We start from the raw sequence: 21572 nt of genomic DNA, 5'->3' as shown, positions 1-21572 counted from the left end.
AAGGAAGTCCCGCCCCCATTCTAGACCCCGCACTTAATTCGCTGCGCGCGGCGGGCTTCTGCAGTGCGGGTACCAAGAGCGCAGACGGTGAGTGCAAGGGGCCGCGCTGATAGGTCCCCCTCTCGGGCTTAGGGAGCGGGAGCAACAGGTGGAGCCCGCCGTACTTCCTCTGAAGGGGCTCTGTTCTAGCTCATGTATGGGAACGTAAATTCTTGTATTCTTGCTTTGGTTTTAGTGCAGTGGCTGTTTACGTACTGGCTGTATGCCTTGGAGCCTCGCAAAAGTTTTAGCATTTAATTTACAACTCAACCAGCCTGTATTGGAGGTGTTGTTTTCGCTAGGTTTTCATGCCTCGCCTGTTGCTCACTGATGGTTGGGGAAGGTCGGGCTGCCTCCAATAATCAAGCTAAACTGGGTCCTTTGTTATATGCAGAGAAATCAGCTTCACGGTAGTTACTCTGTTTTTCGAGGTGGGGATCACCAGACCATCTGGGAAACCTTTCCCATACACTGTCTCTATGTCCGGTGACTTTGGGAAGTCCTAAAGGACAACGGGGGAATTCACCAAGCTTAGGTCGAGTGAGCCTCCCCACCACCCCGGAGCCACCATGGGACACAGCTCAACTCATTTCTGGGAGGAACTTGCCAGTGTGTCCCCAAGAGCCTGGGTGGCATAGTCTGCGCCCACCTGGCGCCTGAAGTCCACGGGGACTGCACTTCCTGTGCTCCGGACTTCCTCATAGGTACTTTTCCATCTGGCTGTTCATTTGTATCCTTTAATATCCTTTGTAATAAATCAGTAATGGTGAGTAAAGTGCTTTCGTGAGATCTGTGAGCCTTTTGGCAAATTATCAAACCCAAGGAAGAGGTCATGTAACTGAACCCAAGTCTGTGTGCCTGACGAACAGTGAGGCCAAACAATACCAAAACGTCATTTTGGAGCAGAGAAAGATATATTGCAGGGCCCTGCAAGGAGACGGGTGACTCATGCCTGAAAAACCCAGAACTCCCCAAGCTTTCAGCAAAGCCCTTTTATAGGAAGGGTGAGGGAGGGGCGTGGTTAGTGTTTGCAAACTTCTGCGTGTCACATCCTTTGTGCTTGAGGTCAGGCCACGGTCACCATGTTCCTGTAAACCTCCACCAAACAAATGTTATTCTCTGTTCTGACAAGGAAGGGCAAGGTCCCAAGTCACAACTTTCACCTTCCGAGGTCCAGGCAGTGCTTAAGAGGAGGGGGTCTCTGTGCAGACAGGTTACCCTGCCCGGGACCCTTAGTCCAGCACCCAGTCTGGGTTCTCCCGCAAGTGCCCAGGCCCTGCTAAGGAGGCAGATCTCAGCTGGTGGCGCCCTCTGGGCCAGGTCCCCAAACCCTGCCCAGCCGTCATCACTGAGGGACCCAGGCGCCCAGAACCCCAAGAGTTCGACCAAAACAACCCAAAAAACCTGTTCTGCTTAAGTTACCTGGAGTGACTTCTGTTATCTGCAGCCAAACCCTGACTAACAGGTGCATGGAACACACACACACACATACACACAGAGTTTTCTCTTTTAAAAATTATTTTTAGTATTAGCAGATTGAACACATTTTCAAATATTTATTGGCCATGTATAATTCTTTTTTTAGGAACCACCTCTTCTAGTCTGAGTTCCTTTTTAAAGACAGTTCTTTTGAAAAATTGTTTCATAAGAACTTTCTTTACATTGGGGATTCTAATGATGCAAAGGGTATTGTGGGTTATTTTCCCCCCTCAGTAGATTACATGTCCCTTACCCTTGTTAGTGGTGTTTTTAATGTCACATGTGGTCTGATGGTACCAGTCTCTTCTGTTCCATAGGTTGTCTTTCTATCTGTCTTCTAGTGACAGGAAATTCACAGAAACCAACAGGCCTGTTTCTCCAGGAGGGGGCTGCCTCTCATGCCTTAAATTCCACCAGGAAAGTAGATTGGATACCAAGTGACGAGGAAGAATGTTGTAGTTTATCTTAGGACAGGGCCGAAAGTAAGCTCATCACACGAGATGAATTGTGCGGAAGCACAGCAGTAGAGGGCTGCCGCTCGCTCAGGCAAAACAGCGCCGTCTGTCCTGCTGTGGTAGCTTTTATTAAAGCATTATCTAGGTTTACACTTTAAGACTTGTTTTCTTAACATTTCAGAAGTGCCAAAGCAGCAACCTACGTTTTTATTAATTATAGAAGCAATAATTGGCTTTCGTGAGAACCTGCCGTGCTTCGTCCTTGAGCGCAAAGCAGCACAGAGTTCCCACCATTATTCTGATTATACTGAAGTAGCACAAGGACACTTCCTTGCGCTCCCACCACTCTGATTAGACTGAGGACATCTCATGGATCAGTGCCCAAAGCACTCAATGCTTCTTCGCAGGCCCCCGGTTTGCCGGGGGGGCTCAAAGCAATCAGGACTGTTTGCAGTTCTGGCTTATTCGCCAGCCCCCAGTTTGCTGGGGGGGGGGGGTGCGGCTCATGGGTCACGTCTCCTTTCCATGTCCTCAGTTGTTCCACTACAGAAGAGGGGCTCCTGCAACCTTGCTCTGAAAACCTCTCCCCTCTGTGTCCCACAGACAGTGTCCCCCAGTATCCCAGGGAAAACTGGAGCAGTTTTTGCTGAGCTGTTTGGGGCTGTTGTCCTAAAGCTAAGCAGGGGTGGGGGTGGGGAACAGACAGGTCCTAGGTCTGGTCCCTCATGTCCTTGTCTTGCACGAGGGACAAAGCCTCATTTCCCAGGACATTCAAGCATATTCCAAGCAGAGCCCTCTTCCAGCCCTGATTCTGCCCCTTCTTTCATCTCCTGCTCCTCCTTTTCCCCCCAGCTTCACACTGAGATTCTCACTTCCCCCTTTTTTCTCCTTATTCATTCTTTCATTCAAAACACATTTACTGGGACTTCCCTGGCGGTCCACTGGTTAGGACTTCGCCTTCCAATGCAGGGAGTGCAGGTTTGATCCCTGGTCGGGGAGATAAGATCCCACATGCCTTGCGGTCAGAAAACCAAATCATAGAACAAGAAATATTGTAATAAATTCATTAAAGACTTTAAAAATGGTCCACATAAAAAAAAATCTTTAAAAAAATATTTACTGAGCTCCTGACCCAGGGGAATAAGACAGACAAATCTACACTTTTCATGAGACTTAATCCACTAGGGGTAAGGAACAGAAAGAAGTAAATGTAATAATAAAAATAAAAAATAAAATAAATAAATAAATAAAATAAAAATAAAATAAATAAAAAATAAAATAATAAAAATAAAAAATAAAACCCATACTGCCTCCTTGGTTATTACAGATATGAGATTAGGGAACTAATCTGGAAGCAGAGTCCTGTCGCTCTCTCCCCTCCCCCACCTCCTATGCCCCTGCCTACCCTGGGAGGTCACTGGGAAGGAAGAGCAGTGTCAGAAGTTCTGCAGGTAGTGAGGCTGCCGAGGACACCAGCTGGGTGTTAAAGTCCCCTACTATGATTGTGTAACTGTCAATTTCCCCTTTTATGGCTGTTAGCATTTGCCTTATGTATTGAGTTGTCCCTATGTTGGGTGCATAAATATTTACAATTGTTATATCTTCGTCTTGGATTGATCCCTCGGTCATTATGTAGTGTTCTTCTTTGTCTCTTGGAAGAGTCTTTATTTTAAAGTCTATTTTGTCTGATACGAAAATTGCTACTCCAGCTTTCTTTTGATTTCCATTTTCATGGAATATCTTTTTCCATCCCCTCCATGCTGCATGACGTCTAAGCCCAAAAGCCCAAGGAGGAAGTGAGTCTATCTCTTCCCAGGTTTGGTGCCAGATAGAACTCACCTTGGCATGCTAATGCAAGGATGAGGTCTGCGTGGGTGAGTCATTCTGCGGGAGCATTATTTTCCCTCTCAAAATCCCTTCCTGGATATGTGAGAAATCCATAGTCCTCCTTTTTATAAAACTCGACTGCAATTCTTCTGAACTTTATTTTGTATGAGATCATCCTTCCCCTGCCTGCCGTGATTTACAAATTTATAGCCCAAAACATTTTACCTTGGCTGACAAATGCCACAGAGCCCTGATCTCATATCTGTAATAACCAAGGAGGCAGTACGGGTTGATGGTTAACAGCATGATTTCTGACCAGTGCGTGGGTTGGAATCCTTAGTTGTGACCGTCGGCAAGTGAATTACCCTTGACGGGCCTTAGTTTGGACGCGCATAGGCACTCACAAAATAGGTGCTATTATCACATTTACTTCTCTGCTTCCATCCAGGGCAGCTGTCACTGTGACCAGAGGTGAGTGTGCTGGGACGGGGCTTGAGCCCACCTTTACCAGGAGACTGTGGGTACCTCCAGTCTTGTATCAACCCAGGTCACTCTGAAGCCCTAGGACTTAGGCTGGCCGGGCAGTGGGTGGGGCAGAGATGGATAACCAAGGAGGCAGTATGGGCAGAGATGGAAGTGCCCACAGGCTCCTATAGGACAGAGGGCAAGGCTGGGGCAACAGAGAGGTGCCCCTGCCCTCCCCCCACCAGTCCATCATAAATCAGGCAGAGCACTTCCGATTTTCATACTCTGTTTCTCAGAAGGATAGTGGTGTCCCTGGCTCTGCACCTGGTGTTCCCACACTGCCTCCAAGATGTCAGCTAAAGCCATAGAGAGCGGGGAAGGAGATGCCACTGAGCTCAGCCCGCGGGAATATCCCTCTGATGGTGAGTGCTCTAGGGAAGCTCCAGAGGGTGGGGTGGCCCAGGGCTTGGGGTGCCTGAACGAGGGCAGAGGGGGTCTTCTAGGTTCTGGCCTGGACCTGCCACCAGGTGCACTGTGCCCCATCAGGTCTCTAACCTCGTGGGCCTCAGACTCCTGCTCTGTGAAGTCTGGAATCTGCCAGCTCCGCGTTGGTGCTGGGTCTCCCTCTCTCTGTCTTCTCCTTGGGTTCACCTCCAAGCATCTTTGTCACCTCTTAGCACAGCTGCCGTTGAGGTCCCCTCCCAACGTCAGAGTTCTTGGGAGTTTCGGGAGATGGTCGAGGGCGCCGTGTGGGGCCTCTGGTCCCTCAGCTGCCCACCCCGCTGGGAGCTCCCCCTCCTCTTTTTTTTTTTTTTTTTCCAGAGGAGGATGAACCTTCCCAGTCAACCGACCAGGCCTCTGATGGTTCTCCTGGGAAGCCACCACAGGGGCCACCCCAAGGGCCAGATGGATCTGGCTCTGACCCCAGAGACCCACCCAAGGCTGGAGGAAGCAATTTTGCCCATTACGCAGGTAACTGATCCCTGAGCATCAATCCACGGGCCCTCACCCAACTCCCCACTGCTCAGTTCAGCCTTCTGAGTTGTCAGTGTCAGGCCCACCTTCCTGATAGAATCTCTCTGACACTCACATTGTCAGAAAAAGGGCACAGTATACATGAGAGATGAAATCAATGATGCTCTAGAATCAGAGGAACCGCATGTGGACTAGCCACATGTCCCTGAAATGTGGGCCGTGGGACTGAGGAACTGAGTTTTAAATTTTATTTCATTTTAATTAAGATTTACATGGCACACATGGCTAGTGGTTCCTATAGTGGGCAGCATGGGCCTAGTGTATGACCTTGGGTGTGTGTGGCATAGAGTTCAAGATCCCTGGAAGTGAGGCATGAGAACTTCAAGGCCAGTTTGTTGGAAATATCATCTGTGCAGAAACGGAAACCCTCAAGACAGGTCAGGGGTACTGATGGAGGGAGAGGTGATGGTGAGCCATGAGCTGCAGCCTTCAAGAAATGACGAGGTCTGAGGCTGATTTCGTACCTTCTCTCCCTTGCCTGGGACCAAGGCTCCTCTTCGTGCGGAGCTGGCTGAGCTCACTCCTGCAACTCCTGAAATCTCTGGAACTCCTTGTCCCAGCTGCCCCAGCACCCCAGTCCCTGCCCCTGTCAGATGTCCCTGCCAGCCCCAAGAGCTCTCAGCAGTTCGACATGGTCCAGGCATGCTCTGCCCCGTGGTGCCAGGGGCTCCAGCCACAAGGCAGGACACAGAGGAAGCAGGGTGACTTCTCTCTTTTTTTTTTTTTGAATTTTTGAATTCTATTTTATTATTTTTTTATACAGCAGGTTCTTTTTAGTTCTCCATTTTATACATATTAGTGTATACATGTCAATCCCAGTCGCCCAATTCACCCCACCAGCACACCCCCCACCACTTTCCGCCCTTGTTCTCTACAACTGTGTCTCTATTTCTGCCCTGTAAACTGGTTTTTCGAGGTTCCACATATATGCATGAATATACGATATTTGTTTTTCTCTTTCTGACTGACTTCACTCTGTATGATAGACTCTAGATCCATCCACATCACTACAAATGACCCAATTTTGTTCCTTTTTATGGCTGAGTAATATTCCATTGTATATATGTACCACATCTTCTTTATCCATTCATCTGCTGATGGGTATTTAGGTTGCTTCCATATCCTGCCTATTGTAAATAGTGCTGCAGTGAACATTGGGGTGCATGTGTCTTTTTGAATTATGGTTTTCTGTGGGTATATGCCGAGTAGTGGGATTGCTGGGTCATGTGGTAATTCCATTTTTAGTTTTTTAAGGAACCTCCATACTGTTCTCCATAATGGCTGTATCAGTTTACATTCCCACTAACAGTGCAAGAGAGTTCTCTTTTCTCCACACCCTCTCCAGCATTTGTTGTTTGTAGATTTTCTGATGATGCCCATTCTGACTGGCGTAAGGTGATACCTCACTGTAGTTTTGATTGCATGTCTCTAATAATTAGTGATGCTGAGCAGCTTTTCATCTGCTTCTTGGCCATCTGTATGTCTTCTTTGGAGAAATGTCTATTTAGGTCTTCTGCCCATTTTTGGATTGGGTTGTTTGTTTTTTTAATATTGAGCTGCATGAGCTGTTTATATATTTTGGAGATTAATCCTTTGTCCATTGATTCGTTTGCAAATATTTTCTCCCATTCTGAGGGTTGTCTTTTCGTCTTGTTTGTAGTTTCCTTTGCTGTGCAAAAGCTTTTAATTTTCATTAGGTCCTATTAGTTTATTTTTGTTTTTATTTCCATTACTCTAGAAGGTGGATCAAAAAAGATCTTGCTGTGATTTATGTCAAAGAGTGTTCTTCCTATGTCTCCTCTAAGAGTTTTATAGTGTCCGGTCTTACATTTAGGTCTCTAATCCATTTTGAGTTTATTTTTGTGTATGGTATTAGGGAGTGTTCTAATTTCATTCTTTTACATGTAGCTGTCTAGTTTTCCCAGCACCACTTATTGAAGAGACTGTCTTTTCTCCATTTTATATCCTTGTCTCCTTTGTCATAGATTAGTTGACCATAGGTGTGTGGGTTTATCTCTGGGCTTTCTATCCTGTTCCACTGATCTATATTTCTGTTTTTGTGCCAGTACCATATTGTCTTGATTACTGTAGCTTTGTAGTATAGTCTGAAGTCAGGGAGTCTGATTCCTCCAGCTCTGTTTTTTTTTCCCTCAAGACTGCTTTGGCTATTCAGGGTCTTTTGTGTCTCCTACAAATTTTAAGGTTTTTTGTTCTAGTTCTGTAAATAATGCCACTGGTAATTTGACAGGGATTGCATTGAATCTGTAGATTGCTTTGGGTAGTATAGTCATTTTCACAATATTGATTCTTCCAATCCAAGAGCATGGTATATCTCTCCATCTGTTTGTGTCATCTTTGATTTCTTTCATCAGTGTCTTATAGTTTTCTGAGTACAGGTCTTTTACCTCTTTAGGTAGGTTTATTCCTAGGTATTTTATTCTTTTTGTTGAAATGGTGAATGGGATTGTTTCCTTAATTTCTCTTTCTGATCTTTCGTTGTTAGTGTATAGGAATGCAAGAGATTTCTGTGCATTAATTTTGTATCCTGCAACTTTGCCAAATTCATTGATTACCTGTAGTAGTTTTCTGGTGGCATCTTTAGGATTCTCTATGTATAGTGTCATGTCATCTGAAAACAGTAACAGTTTTACTTCTTCTTTTCCAATTTGGATTGCTTTTATTTCTTTTTCTTCTCTGATTGCCATGGCTAGGACTTCCAAAACTGTGTTGAATAATAGTGGTGAGAGTGGACATCCTTTTCTTGTTCCTGATCCTAGAGGAAATGCTTTCAGTTTTTCACCATTGAGAATGATGTTTGCTGTGGGTTTGTCATATATGGCCTTTATTATGTTGAGGTAGGTTCCCTCTATGCCTACTTTCTGGAGAGTTTTTATCATAAATGGGTGTTGAATTTTGTCAAAAGCTTTTTCTGCATCTATTGAGATGATCATATGGTTTTTCTTCTTCAATTTGTTAATATGGTGTATCACATTGATTGATTTGGATATATTGAAGAATCCTTGCATCCCTGGGATAGATCCCACTTGATCATGGTGTATGATCCTTTTAATGTGTTCTTGGATTCTGTTTGCTAGTATTTTGTTGAGGATTTTTGCATCTCTATTCATCAGTGATATTGGTCTGTAATTTTCTTTTTTTGTAGTATCTTTATCTGGTTTTGGTATCAGGGTGATGGTGGCCTCATAGAATGAATTTGGGAGTGTTCCTTCCTCTGCAATATTTTGGAAGAGTTTGAGAAGGATGGGTATTAGCTCTTCTCTAAATGTTTAATAGAATTCATCTGTGAAGCCGTCTGGTCCTGGACTTTTGTTTGTTGGAAGATTTTTAATCACCGTTTCAATTTCATTACTTGTGATTGGTCTGTCCATATTTTCTGTTTCTTCCTGGTTCACTCTTGGAAGGTTATACCTAAGAATTTGTCCATTTCTTCCAGGTTGTCCATTTTATTGGCATAGAGTTGCTCATAGTAGTCTCTCATGATGCTTTGTATTTCTGTGGTGTCCGTTGTAACTTCTCCTTTTTCATCTCTAATTTCATTGATTTGAGTCCTCTCCCTCTTTTTCTTGATGAGTCTGGCTAAAGGTTAATCAATTTTGTTTATCTTCTCAAAGAACCAGCTTTTAGTTTTATTGATCTTTGCTATTATTTTCTCTGTTTCTATTTCATCTATTTCTGCTCTGATCTTTATGATTTCTTTACTTCTACTAACTTTGGGTTTTGTCTGTTCTTCTTTGTCTAGTTTCTTTAGGTGTAAGGTTAGATTGTTTATTTGATATTTTTCTTGTTTCTTGAGGTAGGCTTGTATTTCTATTAACTTCCCTCTTAGAACTGCTTTTGCTACATCCCGTAGGTTTTGGATCATCGTGTTTTCATTGTAATTTGTCTCTAGGTATTTTTTAATTTCCTCTTTGATTTCTTCACTGATCTCTTGGTGAAGAGATTTAGTAATGTATTGTTTAGCCTCCATGTGTTTGTGTTTCTTACGTTTTCTTTTCCTGTAACTCATTTCTAATCTCATAGCATTGTAGTCAGAAAAGATGCTTGATATGATATCAGTTTTCTTAAATTTACCAAGGCTTGATTTGTGACCCAAGATGGGATCTATCCTGGAGAATGTTCCATGTGCACTTGAGAAGAAAGTGTAATCTGTTTTTGGATGGAATGTCCTATAAATATCAATTAAATCTATCTGGTCTATTGTATCATTTAAAGCTTGTGTTTCCTTATTAATTTTCTGTCTGGATGATCTGTCCATTGGTGTAAGTGAGGTGTTAAAGTCGCCCACTATTACTGTGTTACTGTCGATTTCCTGTTTTATAGCTGTTAGCAGTTGCCTTATGAATTGAGGTGTTCCTATGTTGGGTGCACGTATATTTATAATTGTTATATCTTCTTCTTGGATTGATCCCTTGATCATTATGTAGTGTCCTTCCTTGTCTCTTGTAACATTCTTTATTTTAAAGTCTATTTTATCTGATATGAGTATTGCTACTCCAGCTTTCTTTTGCTTTTCATTTGCATGGAATATTTTTTTCCATCCCCTCACTTTCAGTCTGTATGTGTCCCTAGGTCTGAAGTGGGTCTCTTGTAGACAGGATATATGTGGGTCTTATTTTTGTATCCATTCAGCAAGCCTGTGTCTTTTGGTTGGAGCATTTAATCCATTTACATTTAAGGTAATTATCGCTATGTATGTTCCTATTACCATTTTCTTAGTTGTTTTGGGTTTGTTTTTGTAGGTCTTTTCCTTCTCTTGTGTTTCCCACTTAGAGAAGTTCCTTTAGCATTTGTTGTATAGCTGGTTTGGTGGTGCTGAATTCTCTTAGCTTTTGCTTGTCTGTAAAGCTTTTGATTTCTCCGTCGAATCTGAATGAGATCTTTGCCAGGTAGAGTAATCTTGGTTGTAGGTTCTTCCCTTTCATCATTTTAAGTATATCATGCCACTCCCTTCTGGCTTGTAGAGTTTCTGCTGAGAAATCAGCTGCTAATCTTATGGGAGTTCCCTTGTATGTTATTTGTTGTTCTTCCCTTGCTGCTTTCAATAATTTTTCTTTGTCTTTATTTTTGCCAATTTGATTACTATGTGTCTTGGCGTGTTTCTCCTTGGGTTTATCCTGTATTGGACTCTCTGTGCTTCCTGAACTTGCGTGGCTATTTCCTTTCCCATTTTAGGGAGGTTTTCAACTATAATCTCTTTGAATATTTTCTTGGGTCCTTTCTCTCTGTCTTCTCCTTCTGGGACCCCTATAATGCAAATGTTGTCACGTTTAATGTTGTCCCAGAGGTCTCTTAGGCTGTCTTCATTTCTTTTCATTCTTTTTTCTTTATTCTGTTCCGCGGCAGTGAATCCCACCATTCTGTCTTCCAGGTCACTTATCCGTTCTTCTGCCTCAGTTATTCTGCTATTGATTCCTTCTAGTGTAGTTTTCATTTCAGTTACTGTATTGCTCATCTCTGTTTGTTTGTTCTTTAATTCTTCTAAGTCTTTGATAAACATTTCTTGCATCTGCTCGATCTTTGCCTCCATTCTTTTTCCAGGGTCCTGGATATCTTCACTATCATTATTCTGAATTCTTTTTCTGGAAAGCACTTCATTTAGTTGTTTTTGTGGGGTTTTATCTTGTTCCTTCATCTGGTACAAAGTCCTCTGCCTTTTCATTTTGTCTAGCTTCTGTGATTGTGGTTCCTGATGGGAGGGACTGGTGGTGGGTAGAGCTGGGTGTTGCTCTGGTGGGCAGGGCTCAGTAAAACTTTATTCTGCTTGTCTGCTGATGGGTGGGGCTGGGTTCCCTCCCTGTTAGTTGTTTGGCCTGAGGTGACCCAAAACTGGAGCCTGCCCAGGCTCTTTGGTGGGGCTAATGGTAGACTCTGGGAGGGCTCACGCCAAGGAGTACTTCCCAGAACTTCTGCTGCCAGTGTCCTTGTCCCTTAGTGAGCCAAAGCCACCACTTGCCTCTGCAGGAGACTCTCCAACAGTTGCAGGTAGGTCTGGTTCAGTCTCCCCTGGGGTCACTGCTCCTTCCCCTGGGTCCCGATATGCACACTACTTTGTGTGTGCCCTGCAAAAGTGAAGTCTCTGGGACTTCCCTGGTGGCGCAGCAGTTAAGAATCCGCCTGCCAATGCAGGGGACACAGGTTCCATCCCTGGTCCGGGAAGATCCCACATGCCGCGGAGCACCCAAGCCCGTGTGCCACAACTACTGAGCCTGCACTCTGGAGCCTGTGAGCCACAACTACTGAGCCTGCGTGCCACAACTACTGAAGCCCACGCCTAGAGCCCACGCTCTACAACAAGAGAAGCCACCGCAATGAGAAGCCTGCGCACTGCAACGAAGAGTAGCCCCCGCTCGCCACAACTAGAGAAAGCCTGCCTGCAGCAACGAAGACCCAACGCAGCCAAAAATAACTAACTAGATAAATTTATAAAAAAGGAAAAAAGAGCGAAGTCTCTGTTTCCCCCAGGCCTGTCAAAGTCCTGCAATGAAATCCCGCCAGCCTTCAGAGTGATTCTCTAGGAATTCCTCCTCCCGTTGCCAGACCCCCAGGTTGGGAAGCCTGACGTGGGGTTCAGAACCTTCACTCCAGAGGGCGGACTTCTGTGGTACAACTGTTCTCCAGTTTGTGAGTCACCCACCCAGCAGTTATGGGATTTGAGTTTATTGTGATTGCGCCTCTCCTACCGTCTCGTTGCACCTTCTCCTTTGTCTTTGGATGTGGGGCACCTTCTCCTTTGTCTTTGGATGTGGGGCACCTTTTTTGGTGAGTTCCAGTGTCTTCCTGGCAATGACTGTCAGGAAGCAGTCATTTTCATTTGCATGGAATATTTTTTTCCATCCCCTCACTTTCAGTCTGTATGTGTCCCTAGGTCTGAAGTGGGTCTCTTGTAGACAGGATATATGTGAGTCTTATTTTTGTATCCATTCAGCGAGCCTGTGTCTTTTGGTTGGAGCATTTAATCCATTTACATTTAAGGTAATTATTTACCTTATTTAAGGTTCTTGTCACTCGAGGTGACAAGAACCTTGCCAAGAAGGAACTGAAGCAGGGTCCCTTCTGGTGGGGGAATTAGAGATGCTTCCTGCAGAAAGTGACAAGTAGGCTGAGCCCTGGAGGACGGGGGGCTTTCACTCCAACTGTAGCCTGAGAAGGGTATAGGGTGTCTGGAAGAGGGAAAGACCAGAAAAGTCAAATTTATTCCATCGCAAATGAAAATAGCATGCTTTTCTTGATTTTGTTTTGTTTTGAGAAAATGATACCAAATGTATTGACGTCACAGAGCAGCATGAAACTTTTTCAAGGCAGGTGCCCCTCGCCATCTGGAGCATAACAGAGCTCCAGACGCTCGTCCTTCCCCCTCTGCATTCTCAGAAAATCAGACTTCTCAGGAAAAGCAGGAAGAGGCCAGGCAGGGGCTGCTCTCTTCTCTGATCCCAACTCCAGGGAACCCCCTCCCACTGTGGCAGCAGCGGGGGTGCAGGGGGAGGCCAGTGCCATGCACTCATGGGGGTGCTTTTTGTCTCCAGGTATGGCCTCTGTAGCCGTGATTGGAGGAGGTGAGTCTCTTTGGGAAGAAACTCAAGCCCTCATCTGACCCTGGGACCACCTGGCCTTGACCAAGCCCAAGACTGCCTTGAGCCCCAGGACATAGGTGGGTAAGGGTGCAGTGGGCAGGGGACAGAGTTGGAACACTCGAGGTGACAAGAACCTTGCCAAGAAGGAACCGAAGCAAAGCCATTCAAAGCACCCAGGTCCGATCTCAGCTTCTCCCAAGTGCAAACCGTGTGATGCAGGCAGGTTGTTAAATCTGTCTCAACCCATGATTCCTGCCCAGAAAGCCGGGCCAGGGGTACCTCCAGAGGGTTGTAGGGGATGTGTAAGCTGAGCTGTAGGGATTCCTCGGACTGCTTTACAAACCCTCTAGCTTATCCCGTGAGCCCAGAGGTTTCCAGCTGTGCCCCTGGCCAGCATCCTCTAACACGGTGGCCAGAATTCAAGAAAATGAAAACATTTCTGTCACACCAGCCACAGTCTCAGGTGCTCATTGGCTACAGGCGGCCAGCGTGTTGGACAGTGCAGATACGGAACGTTTCCTGGTTGCAGAAAGTTCTATGACTGCACTCTCTGGAGATGTAGGGGACCCCTGGGGGGGACGCCCACAGGCAGCTGCAGGGCAGAGGGCAGAAGCCGCCACCCCAGCACCTCTTCAGAAGAGCAGCTCTGTCCTTATTCTGTGGGCCCTGTGATAGGGGGAAAGACGCTATTTTCCCTGCCAAAAGGGGGCGCTTGAAGACCACTGCTCCTTTCATCTTACTTCACACAAGGGCGGTTGAGGCACAGGGAGGACAGGTGAGCCTTCCAGGACCACAGCAAAACAGAGAAATGCACAGGCCTGGGATCCAGCTTCTCGGCAGGGCCCCGTGCACTCGTGTCCACTTCTACAGCCTTCCTTTGCCTCAGGCCCCGTGGCTCTCACGAGAGGGACGTGGACCCCTCACCTCATCCCCCTCAGGAAGGTATCAGGGAGAACTGGGGAGTCTGTCCCCTGTGGCCAACCCTAAAGCTCCTCTCCCGCTACAGCCCTGGCCGTGGGGGCTGTGCCCGTGGTGCTGGGCGCCGTGGGCTTCACTGGGGCAGGAATCGCAGCCTCCTCCTTAGCGGCCAAGATGATGTCAGCGGCCGCCATTGCCAATGGGGGTGGAGTTGCCGCCGGCAGCCTCGTGGCCACTCTCCAGTCCGTGGGTAAGTGTCCGGGCGGGAGGAAGCGGGGAGGGTGTGACACACCAGCACAGGATTCAGGCCAGAGGCTAAGCCGGAGGGAGGGCCTGTCTGCTTCCTCCAGCTTCGTGGGCATCAATGTCCCTGGTCCTTTGAGTCTCCCGCACTGTCCCCTCTTCTGGTTGGGGGTGGGCTTGGGGGCACTGGGGGCGTGCAGCGCAGCAGGTGCGCGTTCCCCATCAGCCCTGCAAACCTGCGTAGGGCCCTCCCCTCGCTGGGCCCAGCCTCGTGCTGGGGAGGAAGAGGCAGAGACCCTGTGCCATTTCTCAGAGGGTCTGTCCTGTCGCTGGTGGAGTCACCACCAGAGTGCGTGTCTCCTCTTCGGGCAGCCATGGGCAGCAGCCCCTCCCCAAAGCAGACCTCCTGGGGTTTCAGGAAGTAGAGGAGGGAACAGGACTGGGATGTCTGGGTCTTGGGCCTCCTGTGGGTCCTGGGTTCTCTGACCTCCCCAGTCTTGCCGGGAGCTGCCGGGGCTGCCTGTCCCCTTGTGCTCTAACCCCCTCCTCTCTCCCAGGGGCAGCCGGACTTTCCATGTCATCCAACATCATCCTGGGCTCGGCTGGGTCAGCTCTTGGGGCCTGGCTGTGGGGTAGAAAGAAGAAAGCTCCTTCCTCTCCTCCACCAGGATCCAGTACTGAAGCAGAGAGGGGCTCCCGGGCTGGAGATGACCCTCCAGGGCCTCAGGAGGTCAGTCCCCCACATGACAAGTCCTCTGCCTCCTAAAATCCTTCAAAGAAGCATAGGAAATAAAGAAGAGATGCTGTGATCTTCACGAGTGTCTGCACTGCATTCTTGTCTACCAGGCAGGGCGCAGTGCATCTGCAGAGCCATGGCTTCAGGGTTGGGGGCAGCAGGAAGTCTGTAAGAATGGGCACTGCTGTCTGCGACAGGAAGCCAGGTCTGTTGCAGTCCTGCCACCCAGCTGTGATCCTGGGAAGGTCATGTCTCCCCTTTGAGCCTCAGTTCCGCTGCTCTTTGGATGGGATGGTGGATCACATGTCTTCAAAGATGTCAGCCAGAGGCAGCAATACAGGATGGCTTGGCCCTGGGGTCAGTTTGAGCCATTGACCCTCAGTTATGAAACACTTTATCCTCAGGGATTCTTGACCCCTCCCCTCCCCACCCAAGACTCTGGGTCTGACTGTATCATGAGTCTAGGAACTCAGCCACACTTGTCTGCCTGGCCTGGTGGCCTTTGGAGCTCTTCAGGTAGGTAGAGAATTTGCATTTCTCCAGAGAGCTCTGTCCCGGTTGGTGTAGAGCTCAGGGTCCTTGGGCTCCAAGGGAGACTGGCCAGAACCTGCAAGGACAGACAGGCCTCCCTCCCCTGGTGGGGCTCCCAAGAGGCTCGTCAGTGCAGAACGCTCAGCTGTCTCCTAAGGCCCGCTGGCTGCCTGGCCCTGGGTCAGGTGGCAGGCATTCTATGTGTGTTGACCTGGCCTCTGCCACCTGCCTGTCTGTCCATGCAGATAACTCATACCCAGTTTCTGGCAGCCCTGCTTCCACTTTAGACTGGAGTCTCAGATCTCGTCCTGTTGGCTCCAGGACCCCGGCCCAGGTCCCCACTCTGGCCTTCACCCCCGTCTTCCTTCACGGCCCCTCCTCCACCAGGCTCTCTCCCTCAGATGCTGCCCCAGTTCACTCATACAGCTCCCAGCTAGCCTCAAGGGCTCCCAGAACACAGACAAGCTCAAGACCCACAGGTCAGTTCCACATCTTCAGAAAGTCTGCTCCTGTGGGTAAGACAGGCAGGGGTGGGCAGGGGCGGCTCCTTCCTGCCGCCCCTACCCTCGGGGGGCGGGGGGCTCGGCGAGTGGAGGGGAGACCCGTCTGCATCCACTGGAAGAACTGTCTCATGTTTCTCATCTGGGTGGCTGCAGGCAGAGAAGCTGGGTCTTGGAAGGGAAGTGACTTAAGCCCCCAGCTGGGCTCTGGGACTCTGGAAGCCAAGAGCCTAGTCCGTGCCCGGGTGACCCTCAAGCCGTGCGCCTGGGTAGGGGGAAGAGACAAGCATTAGGAGGAACCGAATCAGAGCCATTCAAGCCCATGCTTTGGAAGCAGCTGGACCTGGGTCGAGTCCCACTTAGCCAAGCCAAGCTTTGTGATCTTGGATGAATCTCTTACCCTCTCTGTGCCAGTATTTCCTCATCGTAAAGTGGGGATAGTAATCTCATCCTTCTCGCTGAGTTAGTGAGGAGAGTGCATGAGAACAGGAACCCAGAACAACCTGACCGTGGTATAGGCCTTAAAAACGTAATTCGTTCTGATTTCCTAATTCTGGCACATTTTAAATTACTCCATGGAGATCTAAGGGAGTTCTAGAAATCTATGTTTCAGGAGGAGGGAAGCAGCCCACCTCGGGAAGTAAAATCTCCCTCCAGCCGCCTCCCCACCTTCCCCTCACACAGGTCCTTATGTAACCCCAGTACCGTATCTTGGACCCTTCCCAGGCCTGCATCTTCCACAAGCTCAGAGCAGCCTCTCTACCCCTTGGAGCCCCTTGAGATTTTTAAGGGCAGTGGGTGTGACCCCAGTTCTGGTGTCCTCATCTCCCCATCAAAGCTCCACTGCTTCAGCAGTTTGGGTGCCGGTCAATTTCTATGCCATAGAATTTACCAGTGCTGTCCTCTTAGCCTCTAACCTGGCTTCCGAGATACTGTCTGCAGGGAGCCTGGTCAAAGTGGGCGGGGCAGCCTCTGGAGGTGTCTTGGCAGGACTTCCTTGGCTAAGTGTCCCTGGCAGGGACTGGTGGGAGCTGGCTTGGGGGCTAGGGAGGGCACAGGGTCCTGCCCAAGGACCCATGGGAGGGGACAACAGCATCACCTTCAGTCTCTCTCCCTCCCCTGTCCTTCCCCTTGGGTGTCCACCCTGGCTTTCTCTCTGAGAGGGGTCAGAGGGAGGCAGGTCCCTGGGCACAGGGGATCTGGGCCCCCTGCCCTCTCCTTCTTAGAGAGGGGGGACCCTGCGGCTGAGGCCCACTCTCTGGCTCTCACTTCCCCAGGATTCACCACCAGAATTCTCCTCCTTTAGGTTTTTACCTAAGCGTCCAACCAGCCTTTCGTAAGTTTGTCCTGATGGATCTCAGATCCAGAGCGTTGATTTGAAGAAAATTCTTCAATTCAGGCCCATTTTCTTCAATTAGTTCTTGAAAGCCCCCTTTCTGGCTTTATTTATTTATTCTCTCTGGTTATCTTCCCTTTTACCTGCAATTCCCCCCTCTCATATTAGAACGTCAGCCTTTCTAACATGTTGAACGTGTATCTGTTTTTCGTATATATTTCTGTAAAATGGGTGTCGCTTTTTGTTTGGATGTGTTTTAATTTACATACAGAAGAGTGTACTGTATATCTCATTTTATTTCTTTTATTCCACACTTGACAGCTATGTTTTTGAGATCCCTCAGGGTCGATAGGTGAGCTTCTAATCCTTGCTTTCAATCGCTGCAAAGTGCTCCAGTGTGCATCCGCCACCGTTCAACTTTCTGCCCCTAGGGTGGACCCCCGGGGTCCTCCCACCTCTGCCAACAGAAACTGTACAGGATGGAATTGGCTGGGGGCTGTGGGCGGTGACACAGCCTCCAACCACTGCCCAACCTCTGACCTCTGACTCCTGTGCATCACCCTCTGTTCTTAGGACTCACCCTGTCATCCAACGCTGCCCTGGCTGGGGCCACATCTACCCTGGGATCCTTGCTGGGGACGCTGAATGGCTCCTACCTGCTAGGATGCCCTGCTGCGGCCCTGACCGCTTTCCCACTAGGAGATAACTGGCCCTGGGTGATAGATACCCCTCCTTGGACGCCTACCCAGCACATGGGAGTATGACAAGAAAGTTAAGACCTGGGCCACAACTGGCAGTCTTCCTCATGGTCAGAAATATGGGGACTCCTCAGCTTACGAGAAATGATTCATAAGATGAAAAGAATCAGAACAGCTGAATTTGATCAAACCCTGTGATATCCTAGTCACTAAGCTTAGCAGTTGACATTTATCAATTCATTTAATTCTCATAAGAACCCCAGAGAAAGATGATATTGCCCCTTATTTACAAATGAAGGGAGCGTTGTCCACGGGCCCTGGGCTGGGAGGTGAGGTGGGGTGGGTAGCTGTTCCGGAGCCTGGGACAGGAAGTAGAACAGAAATGCAGGCGTCGGGGCCTGGGAGGAAGGCTCAGGGCAGGGCAGGTTCTGAACAGCCCAGAAGGGCCATGCTCCTCCACCCGGAGATGTCCACTGGGGGACCCTGCAGGCAGGCCATCAGACAGCACCCTTTCCCCTGGGCCATCTGTGTGTTGGGGCCCAGGTGCGCCAAGCTGCTGGCCAGCCTGGCATCGTCTCTCCTCCCAAACAATAATGCTGAGCCTCAAATACCCTTTAACTGGGCTCCTGATTCTTGAGTCTCTGGTCCTATACCCCAACCAGGTGGCCCACTGGTCACTTAGGGTTTAGCTTTCATACTCCTTAATCTCTTTAATTCCTTCCCTGCCACCCCAAAGCTCTCTTCTTGGGGAGCTGGCTGAGCTCACACCTGCACACCCTGCTAGTTTTAGAACTACTGGTCCCCACTGGCTGCTGCAGACCAAGACCTCTGCCAGGGAGTTCCAGGGACTCAGCGTTGGGGAGCCAGGCAACTATGGTCCAGTGTTGTGAGCGGCTCCAGCCACAGGGGATCAAGGATGGTTCTGATTGGGAGGGTCAGGGTCAGCTTTCCAGAGGAAGGGGCAACAGGTGGGGCCCTGGAGAATCAGGAACATTCAATGCGTCCCAGCAGTGTTCTCAGGCAGCCTTCAGGCCTTCAGCAGTGCTTGCCCTGATCTCAGCCGGGTCCTGCAAAATGAACACACTTCTCCACGAGGATTTACTGCTGTCGAAGAGGTTTCCCTGGACGGAAGGAGAAGGTTAGATAACGCGCCCCCCAGACACACACTCCGAAAACACCAACCCTATTTCAGATGAACTAACCTCCCGGCTCAGAGGGCGTGACACTCACTTCGCCTCTTCCTGCCCCAGTCAAACCACCACGCCCTAAATTACTTTACCAAGAGTCCCGCATTCACTGTGAAGGGGGCTGCAGCGGCACACCTTCCTTCCCAAATCTGTAAGGTTTTTTGCTTTTTTTTTTTTTGACCAAACCTGGCTAGGAAGGCAGAGAGAAAAAAGAACTTCTGTGCTTCCCACAAACAACCCCCAAGCAACCAGTCCGCAGACATTAAAAAACACGCAACAAAACCCCTGTCTGATGGTTGGATTTTTCTGGAACAAGGCCCTCAAACCCCGTCTCCAGATTACTCTAGGCCAACACATGCAGGTCCACTCAGGACAGGTCACCCGCCTACCCAGCAGCCCTTGCCACGCTCAGGGCTGTGGCTCACCTTCTCAGGAAGAAGCAGGCAGGGGTCCTTCCTTCCTGTGTCTCCCAGCCTGGGGAAGGCCCCCCATAGGTGGGCTGTGGGCTCAGGGAGTGGAGGGGCAGCCAGTGTGGATCCACTCACAGAATGTTCTTTCGGTTTCCAGCCAAGGCTGCTGCAGCTGTGGCGGGAGGAGGTAAGTCTCTGCCGCGGAAACCTGCGCCTCGTCCGTCCCCAGGCCCTGGGACTTGGGGAGCCTCTGGCCTTGCACCTGCCCCAGGCTTCCTGTGCGTTGTAGCGGAGGAGGCGCTACAGTGAGGAAATGGCGAGCTTCCGTGTGGCGCAGAGGCAGCCCCAGCAGGGGCCCAACCTCCTTGCCGAGCCTCTGCCCCGTGGCTTTGAACTCCTCTGGGTTCACCTTTCCTCGTGAAAATCAGGCCAAGGCTGCCCATTCAGGGTTATTGTGAGGGTTACGTAGGATGAGACACGCGCACAGTCTGGACCCAGGAGGTGTGTTAAGGAGAAGCCACTGGCTCAGCGACTCTGGCTTCCAGTTGCTCTGCGGTGATGCCGTGGAGACCCAGAGTTGGGATCCAAGCCGGGCTCAGAACGTGCTCCTTGCTTTATGCTGGGCCCTGGGTAAGATTTGCTTGTATTAAAGATGTCCTCAGTGAAGACAAGAAGCTTGCAAACCTCCGCCCCGCCCCCAACTTAGTTCCAGGATTTTACTAAGGCAGAAACTGAAGCCTTTCCCGAGGAAGGTCCTGCTGCGGATCAGAGGCCTGACCCCGGTGACCCCGCGGCCCTCCCCTCCGCTTTCCCCACCAGCTGTGCTGCCCTCGCCTCCTGACTGCGGCCGGGCCTGGAATCTCTCCCAAGCTCAGGCTTTACCCCTTCTCCGGGCTCCCTGAAGTCCCCCAAGCTTGATGTGCTCTGCGTGTGTGCTGTGGGAGCGTGTCCATCTCCCCCTCAACCCAGCTCCTCGCCCCCTACAGCCGTGGCCGTGGGGGCTGTGCCCGTGGTGCTGGGCGCCGTGGGCTTCACTGGGGCAGGAATCGCAGCCTCCTCCTTAGCGGCCAAGATGATGTCAGCGGCCGCCATGGCCGATGGGGGCGGAGTTGCCGCCGGCAGCCCGGCGGCCACTCTCCAGTCCGTGGGTGAGTGTCCCCGATGGGGCTTGCTGTGGAAGGTGAGGGAGGACAAGCGCCTCAGAGCATCCAGCCCTGACCTTAGCCCTGGTGAGCCCCAGTCTGCCTGTGCCTTTGTCTCACCCTCCGTGGTCACTCTCTCTGGGTCTCTGAAGCAGGTGCGTTGCTGGGGGAAGGTGCTCTGGCCTAGGGTGTGCTCGGCTCAGGCTGACTCTGCCCAAAGCAGAATTTCTGAGTTAGCTGGGGCGTCTCTGTCCCACCTGGGGCTCGGCCTTCTTCCCCAGAGAGAGAGGCAGCTCCCAGCGCTCGGTTTCACCACCGGAGTTCATGCCTTTGGGTACCTGCTTGCAGCAGCCTTGCCCAAACAGAGATCCTTGGGGGTTGGGGAAACAGAGAAGGGTTCTGGGTGGGATCTCTGGGCCTGAGGTCCTCCTGACAGGCCCTGGAGTCTCGGACCCTATGGTTCTGCCCCACAAGCTGCCCCAGCCTGCCCATCCCATTCTACTCACCCTCTGCTTCTCCCCCAGGATCAGGTGGACTCTCTCTGTCACCCAAAGTCCTCCTGGGATCCACTGGGTTTGCCCTTGTGTCCCTCGTGGTGGGCTTGTGACAGCTCCCTGTCACTCCCTTTGCAGAGAAGAGGACCAGGTAGTGCCCTGCTCGCCAGCCTGATGCAGGAAGGGACCAAACGCTGCACCCCCAGAGGAAAATAAGAAATAAAAATGAGTTGTTGCAACCCCTCCGCATCCCTTCCTTCTTGTTTGCCTGAAGTCGGGGTGGGGGAAGGCTCACTTCTCTTAGAGCGACATGGTGTCGGGGTGCCCAGAGATGGACTGAGTCAAACGGTGAAGCCTGGAACCTGTCCTTGCCCAGCTTCAGACTCTGTGTGTGACCCCGGGTGGGTCACCTCCACTCTGGGCCTGCATTCGGCCCTCTCTATATGGGGAGTTGGTCTGAAAGACCTCAAAGGTCCCAGCCAGGG

At 49.8% G+C, this 21572-nt stretch overlaps 2 protein-coding genes across 2 annotated transcripts; both read left to right on the top strand.

Moving 5' to 3' along the window:
- The first annotated feature begins 25 nt into the window (after positions 1 to 25).
- Positions 26 to 14873, top strand: LOC309818083 (interferon alpha-inducible protein 27-like protein 2). The gene is made up of 6 exons (XM_082647518.1): positions 26 to 87; positions 4562 to 4687; positions 5088 to 5237; positions 12845 to 12874; positions 13899 to 14060; positions 14611 to 14873. Exons 2-6 carry the CDS (start codon positions 4615 to 4617, stop codon positions 14817 to 14819), a joined length of 624 nt encoding a protein of 207 aa, XP_082503644.1. The 5' UTR covers positions 26 to 87; positions 4562 to 4614; the 3' UTR covers positions 14820 to 14873.
- A 90-nt stretch (positions 14874 to 14963) lies between these two features.
- On the top strand, positions 14964 to 21303 carry LOC309818527 (uncharacterized protein; the record flags this gene model as incomplete). The annotated part of the gene is made up of 5 exons (XM_082648262.1): positions 14964 to 15106; positions 15642 to 15799; positions 19609 to 19638; positions 20438 to 20748; positions 21226 to 21303. The coding sequence occupies 5 exons, from the start codon at positions 14964 to 14966 to the stop codon at positions 21301 to 21303; spliced, it is 720 nt and encodes a 239-aa protein (XP_082504388.1).
- Positions 21304 to 21572: the final 269 nt, after the last annotated feature.

The sequence above is a fragment of the Grampus griseus genome, assembly GCF_964374135.1.
Source record: "Grampus griseus genome assembly, chromosome: 2".
Lineage (NCBI taxonomy): Eukaryota > Metazoa > Chordata > Mammalia > Artiodactyla > Delphinidae > Grampus > Grampus griseus.
Note: the sequence above shows the minus strand (reverse complement) of the source record. Positions and strands in the feature narration are given on the sequence as shown.

Coding starts and splice junctions, on each gene's coding strand:
- LOC309818083 (XM_082647518.1), top strand. CDS start 4,615: ATGTCAGCTAAAGCCATAGAGAGCGGGGAAGGAGATGCCACTGAGCTC. Junction 5,238..12,844: donor CAATTTTGCCCATTACGCAG/GTAACTGATCCC, acceptor TTTTGTCTCCAG/GTATGGCCTCTGTAGCCGTG. Junction 12,875..13,898: donor TGTAGCCGTGATTGGAGGAG/GTGAGTCTCTTT, acceptor CTCCCGCTACAG/CCCTGGCCGTGGGGGCTGTG.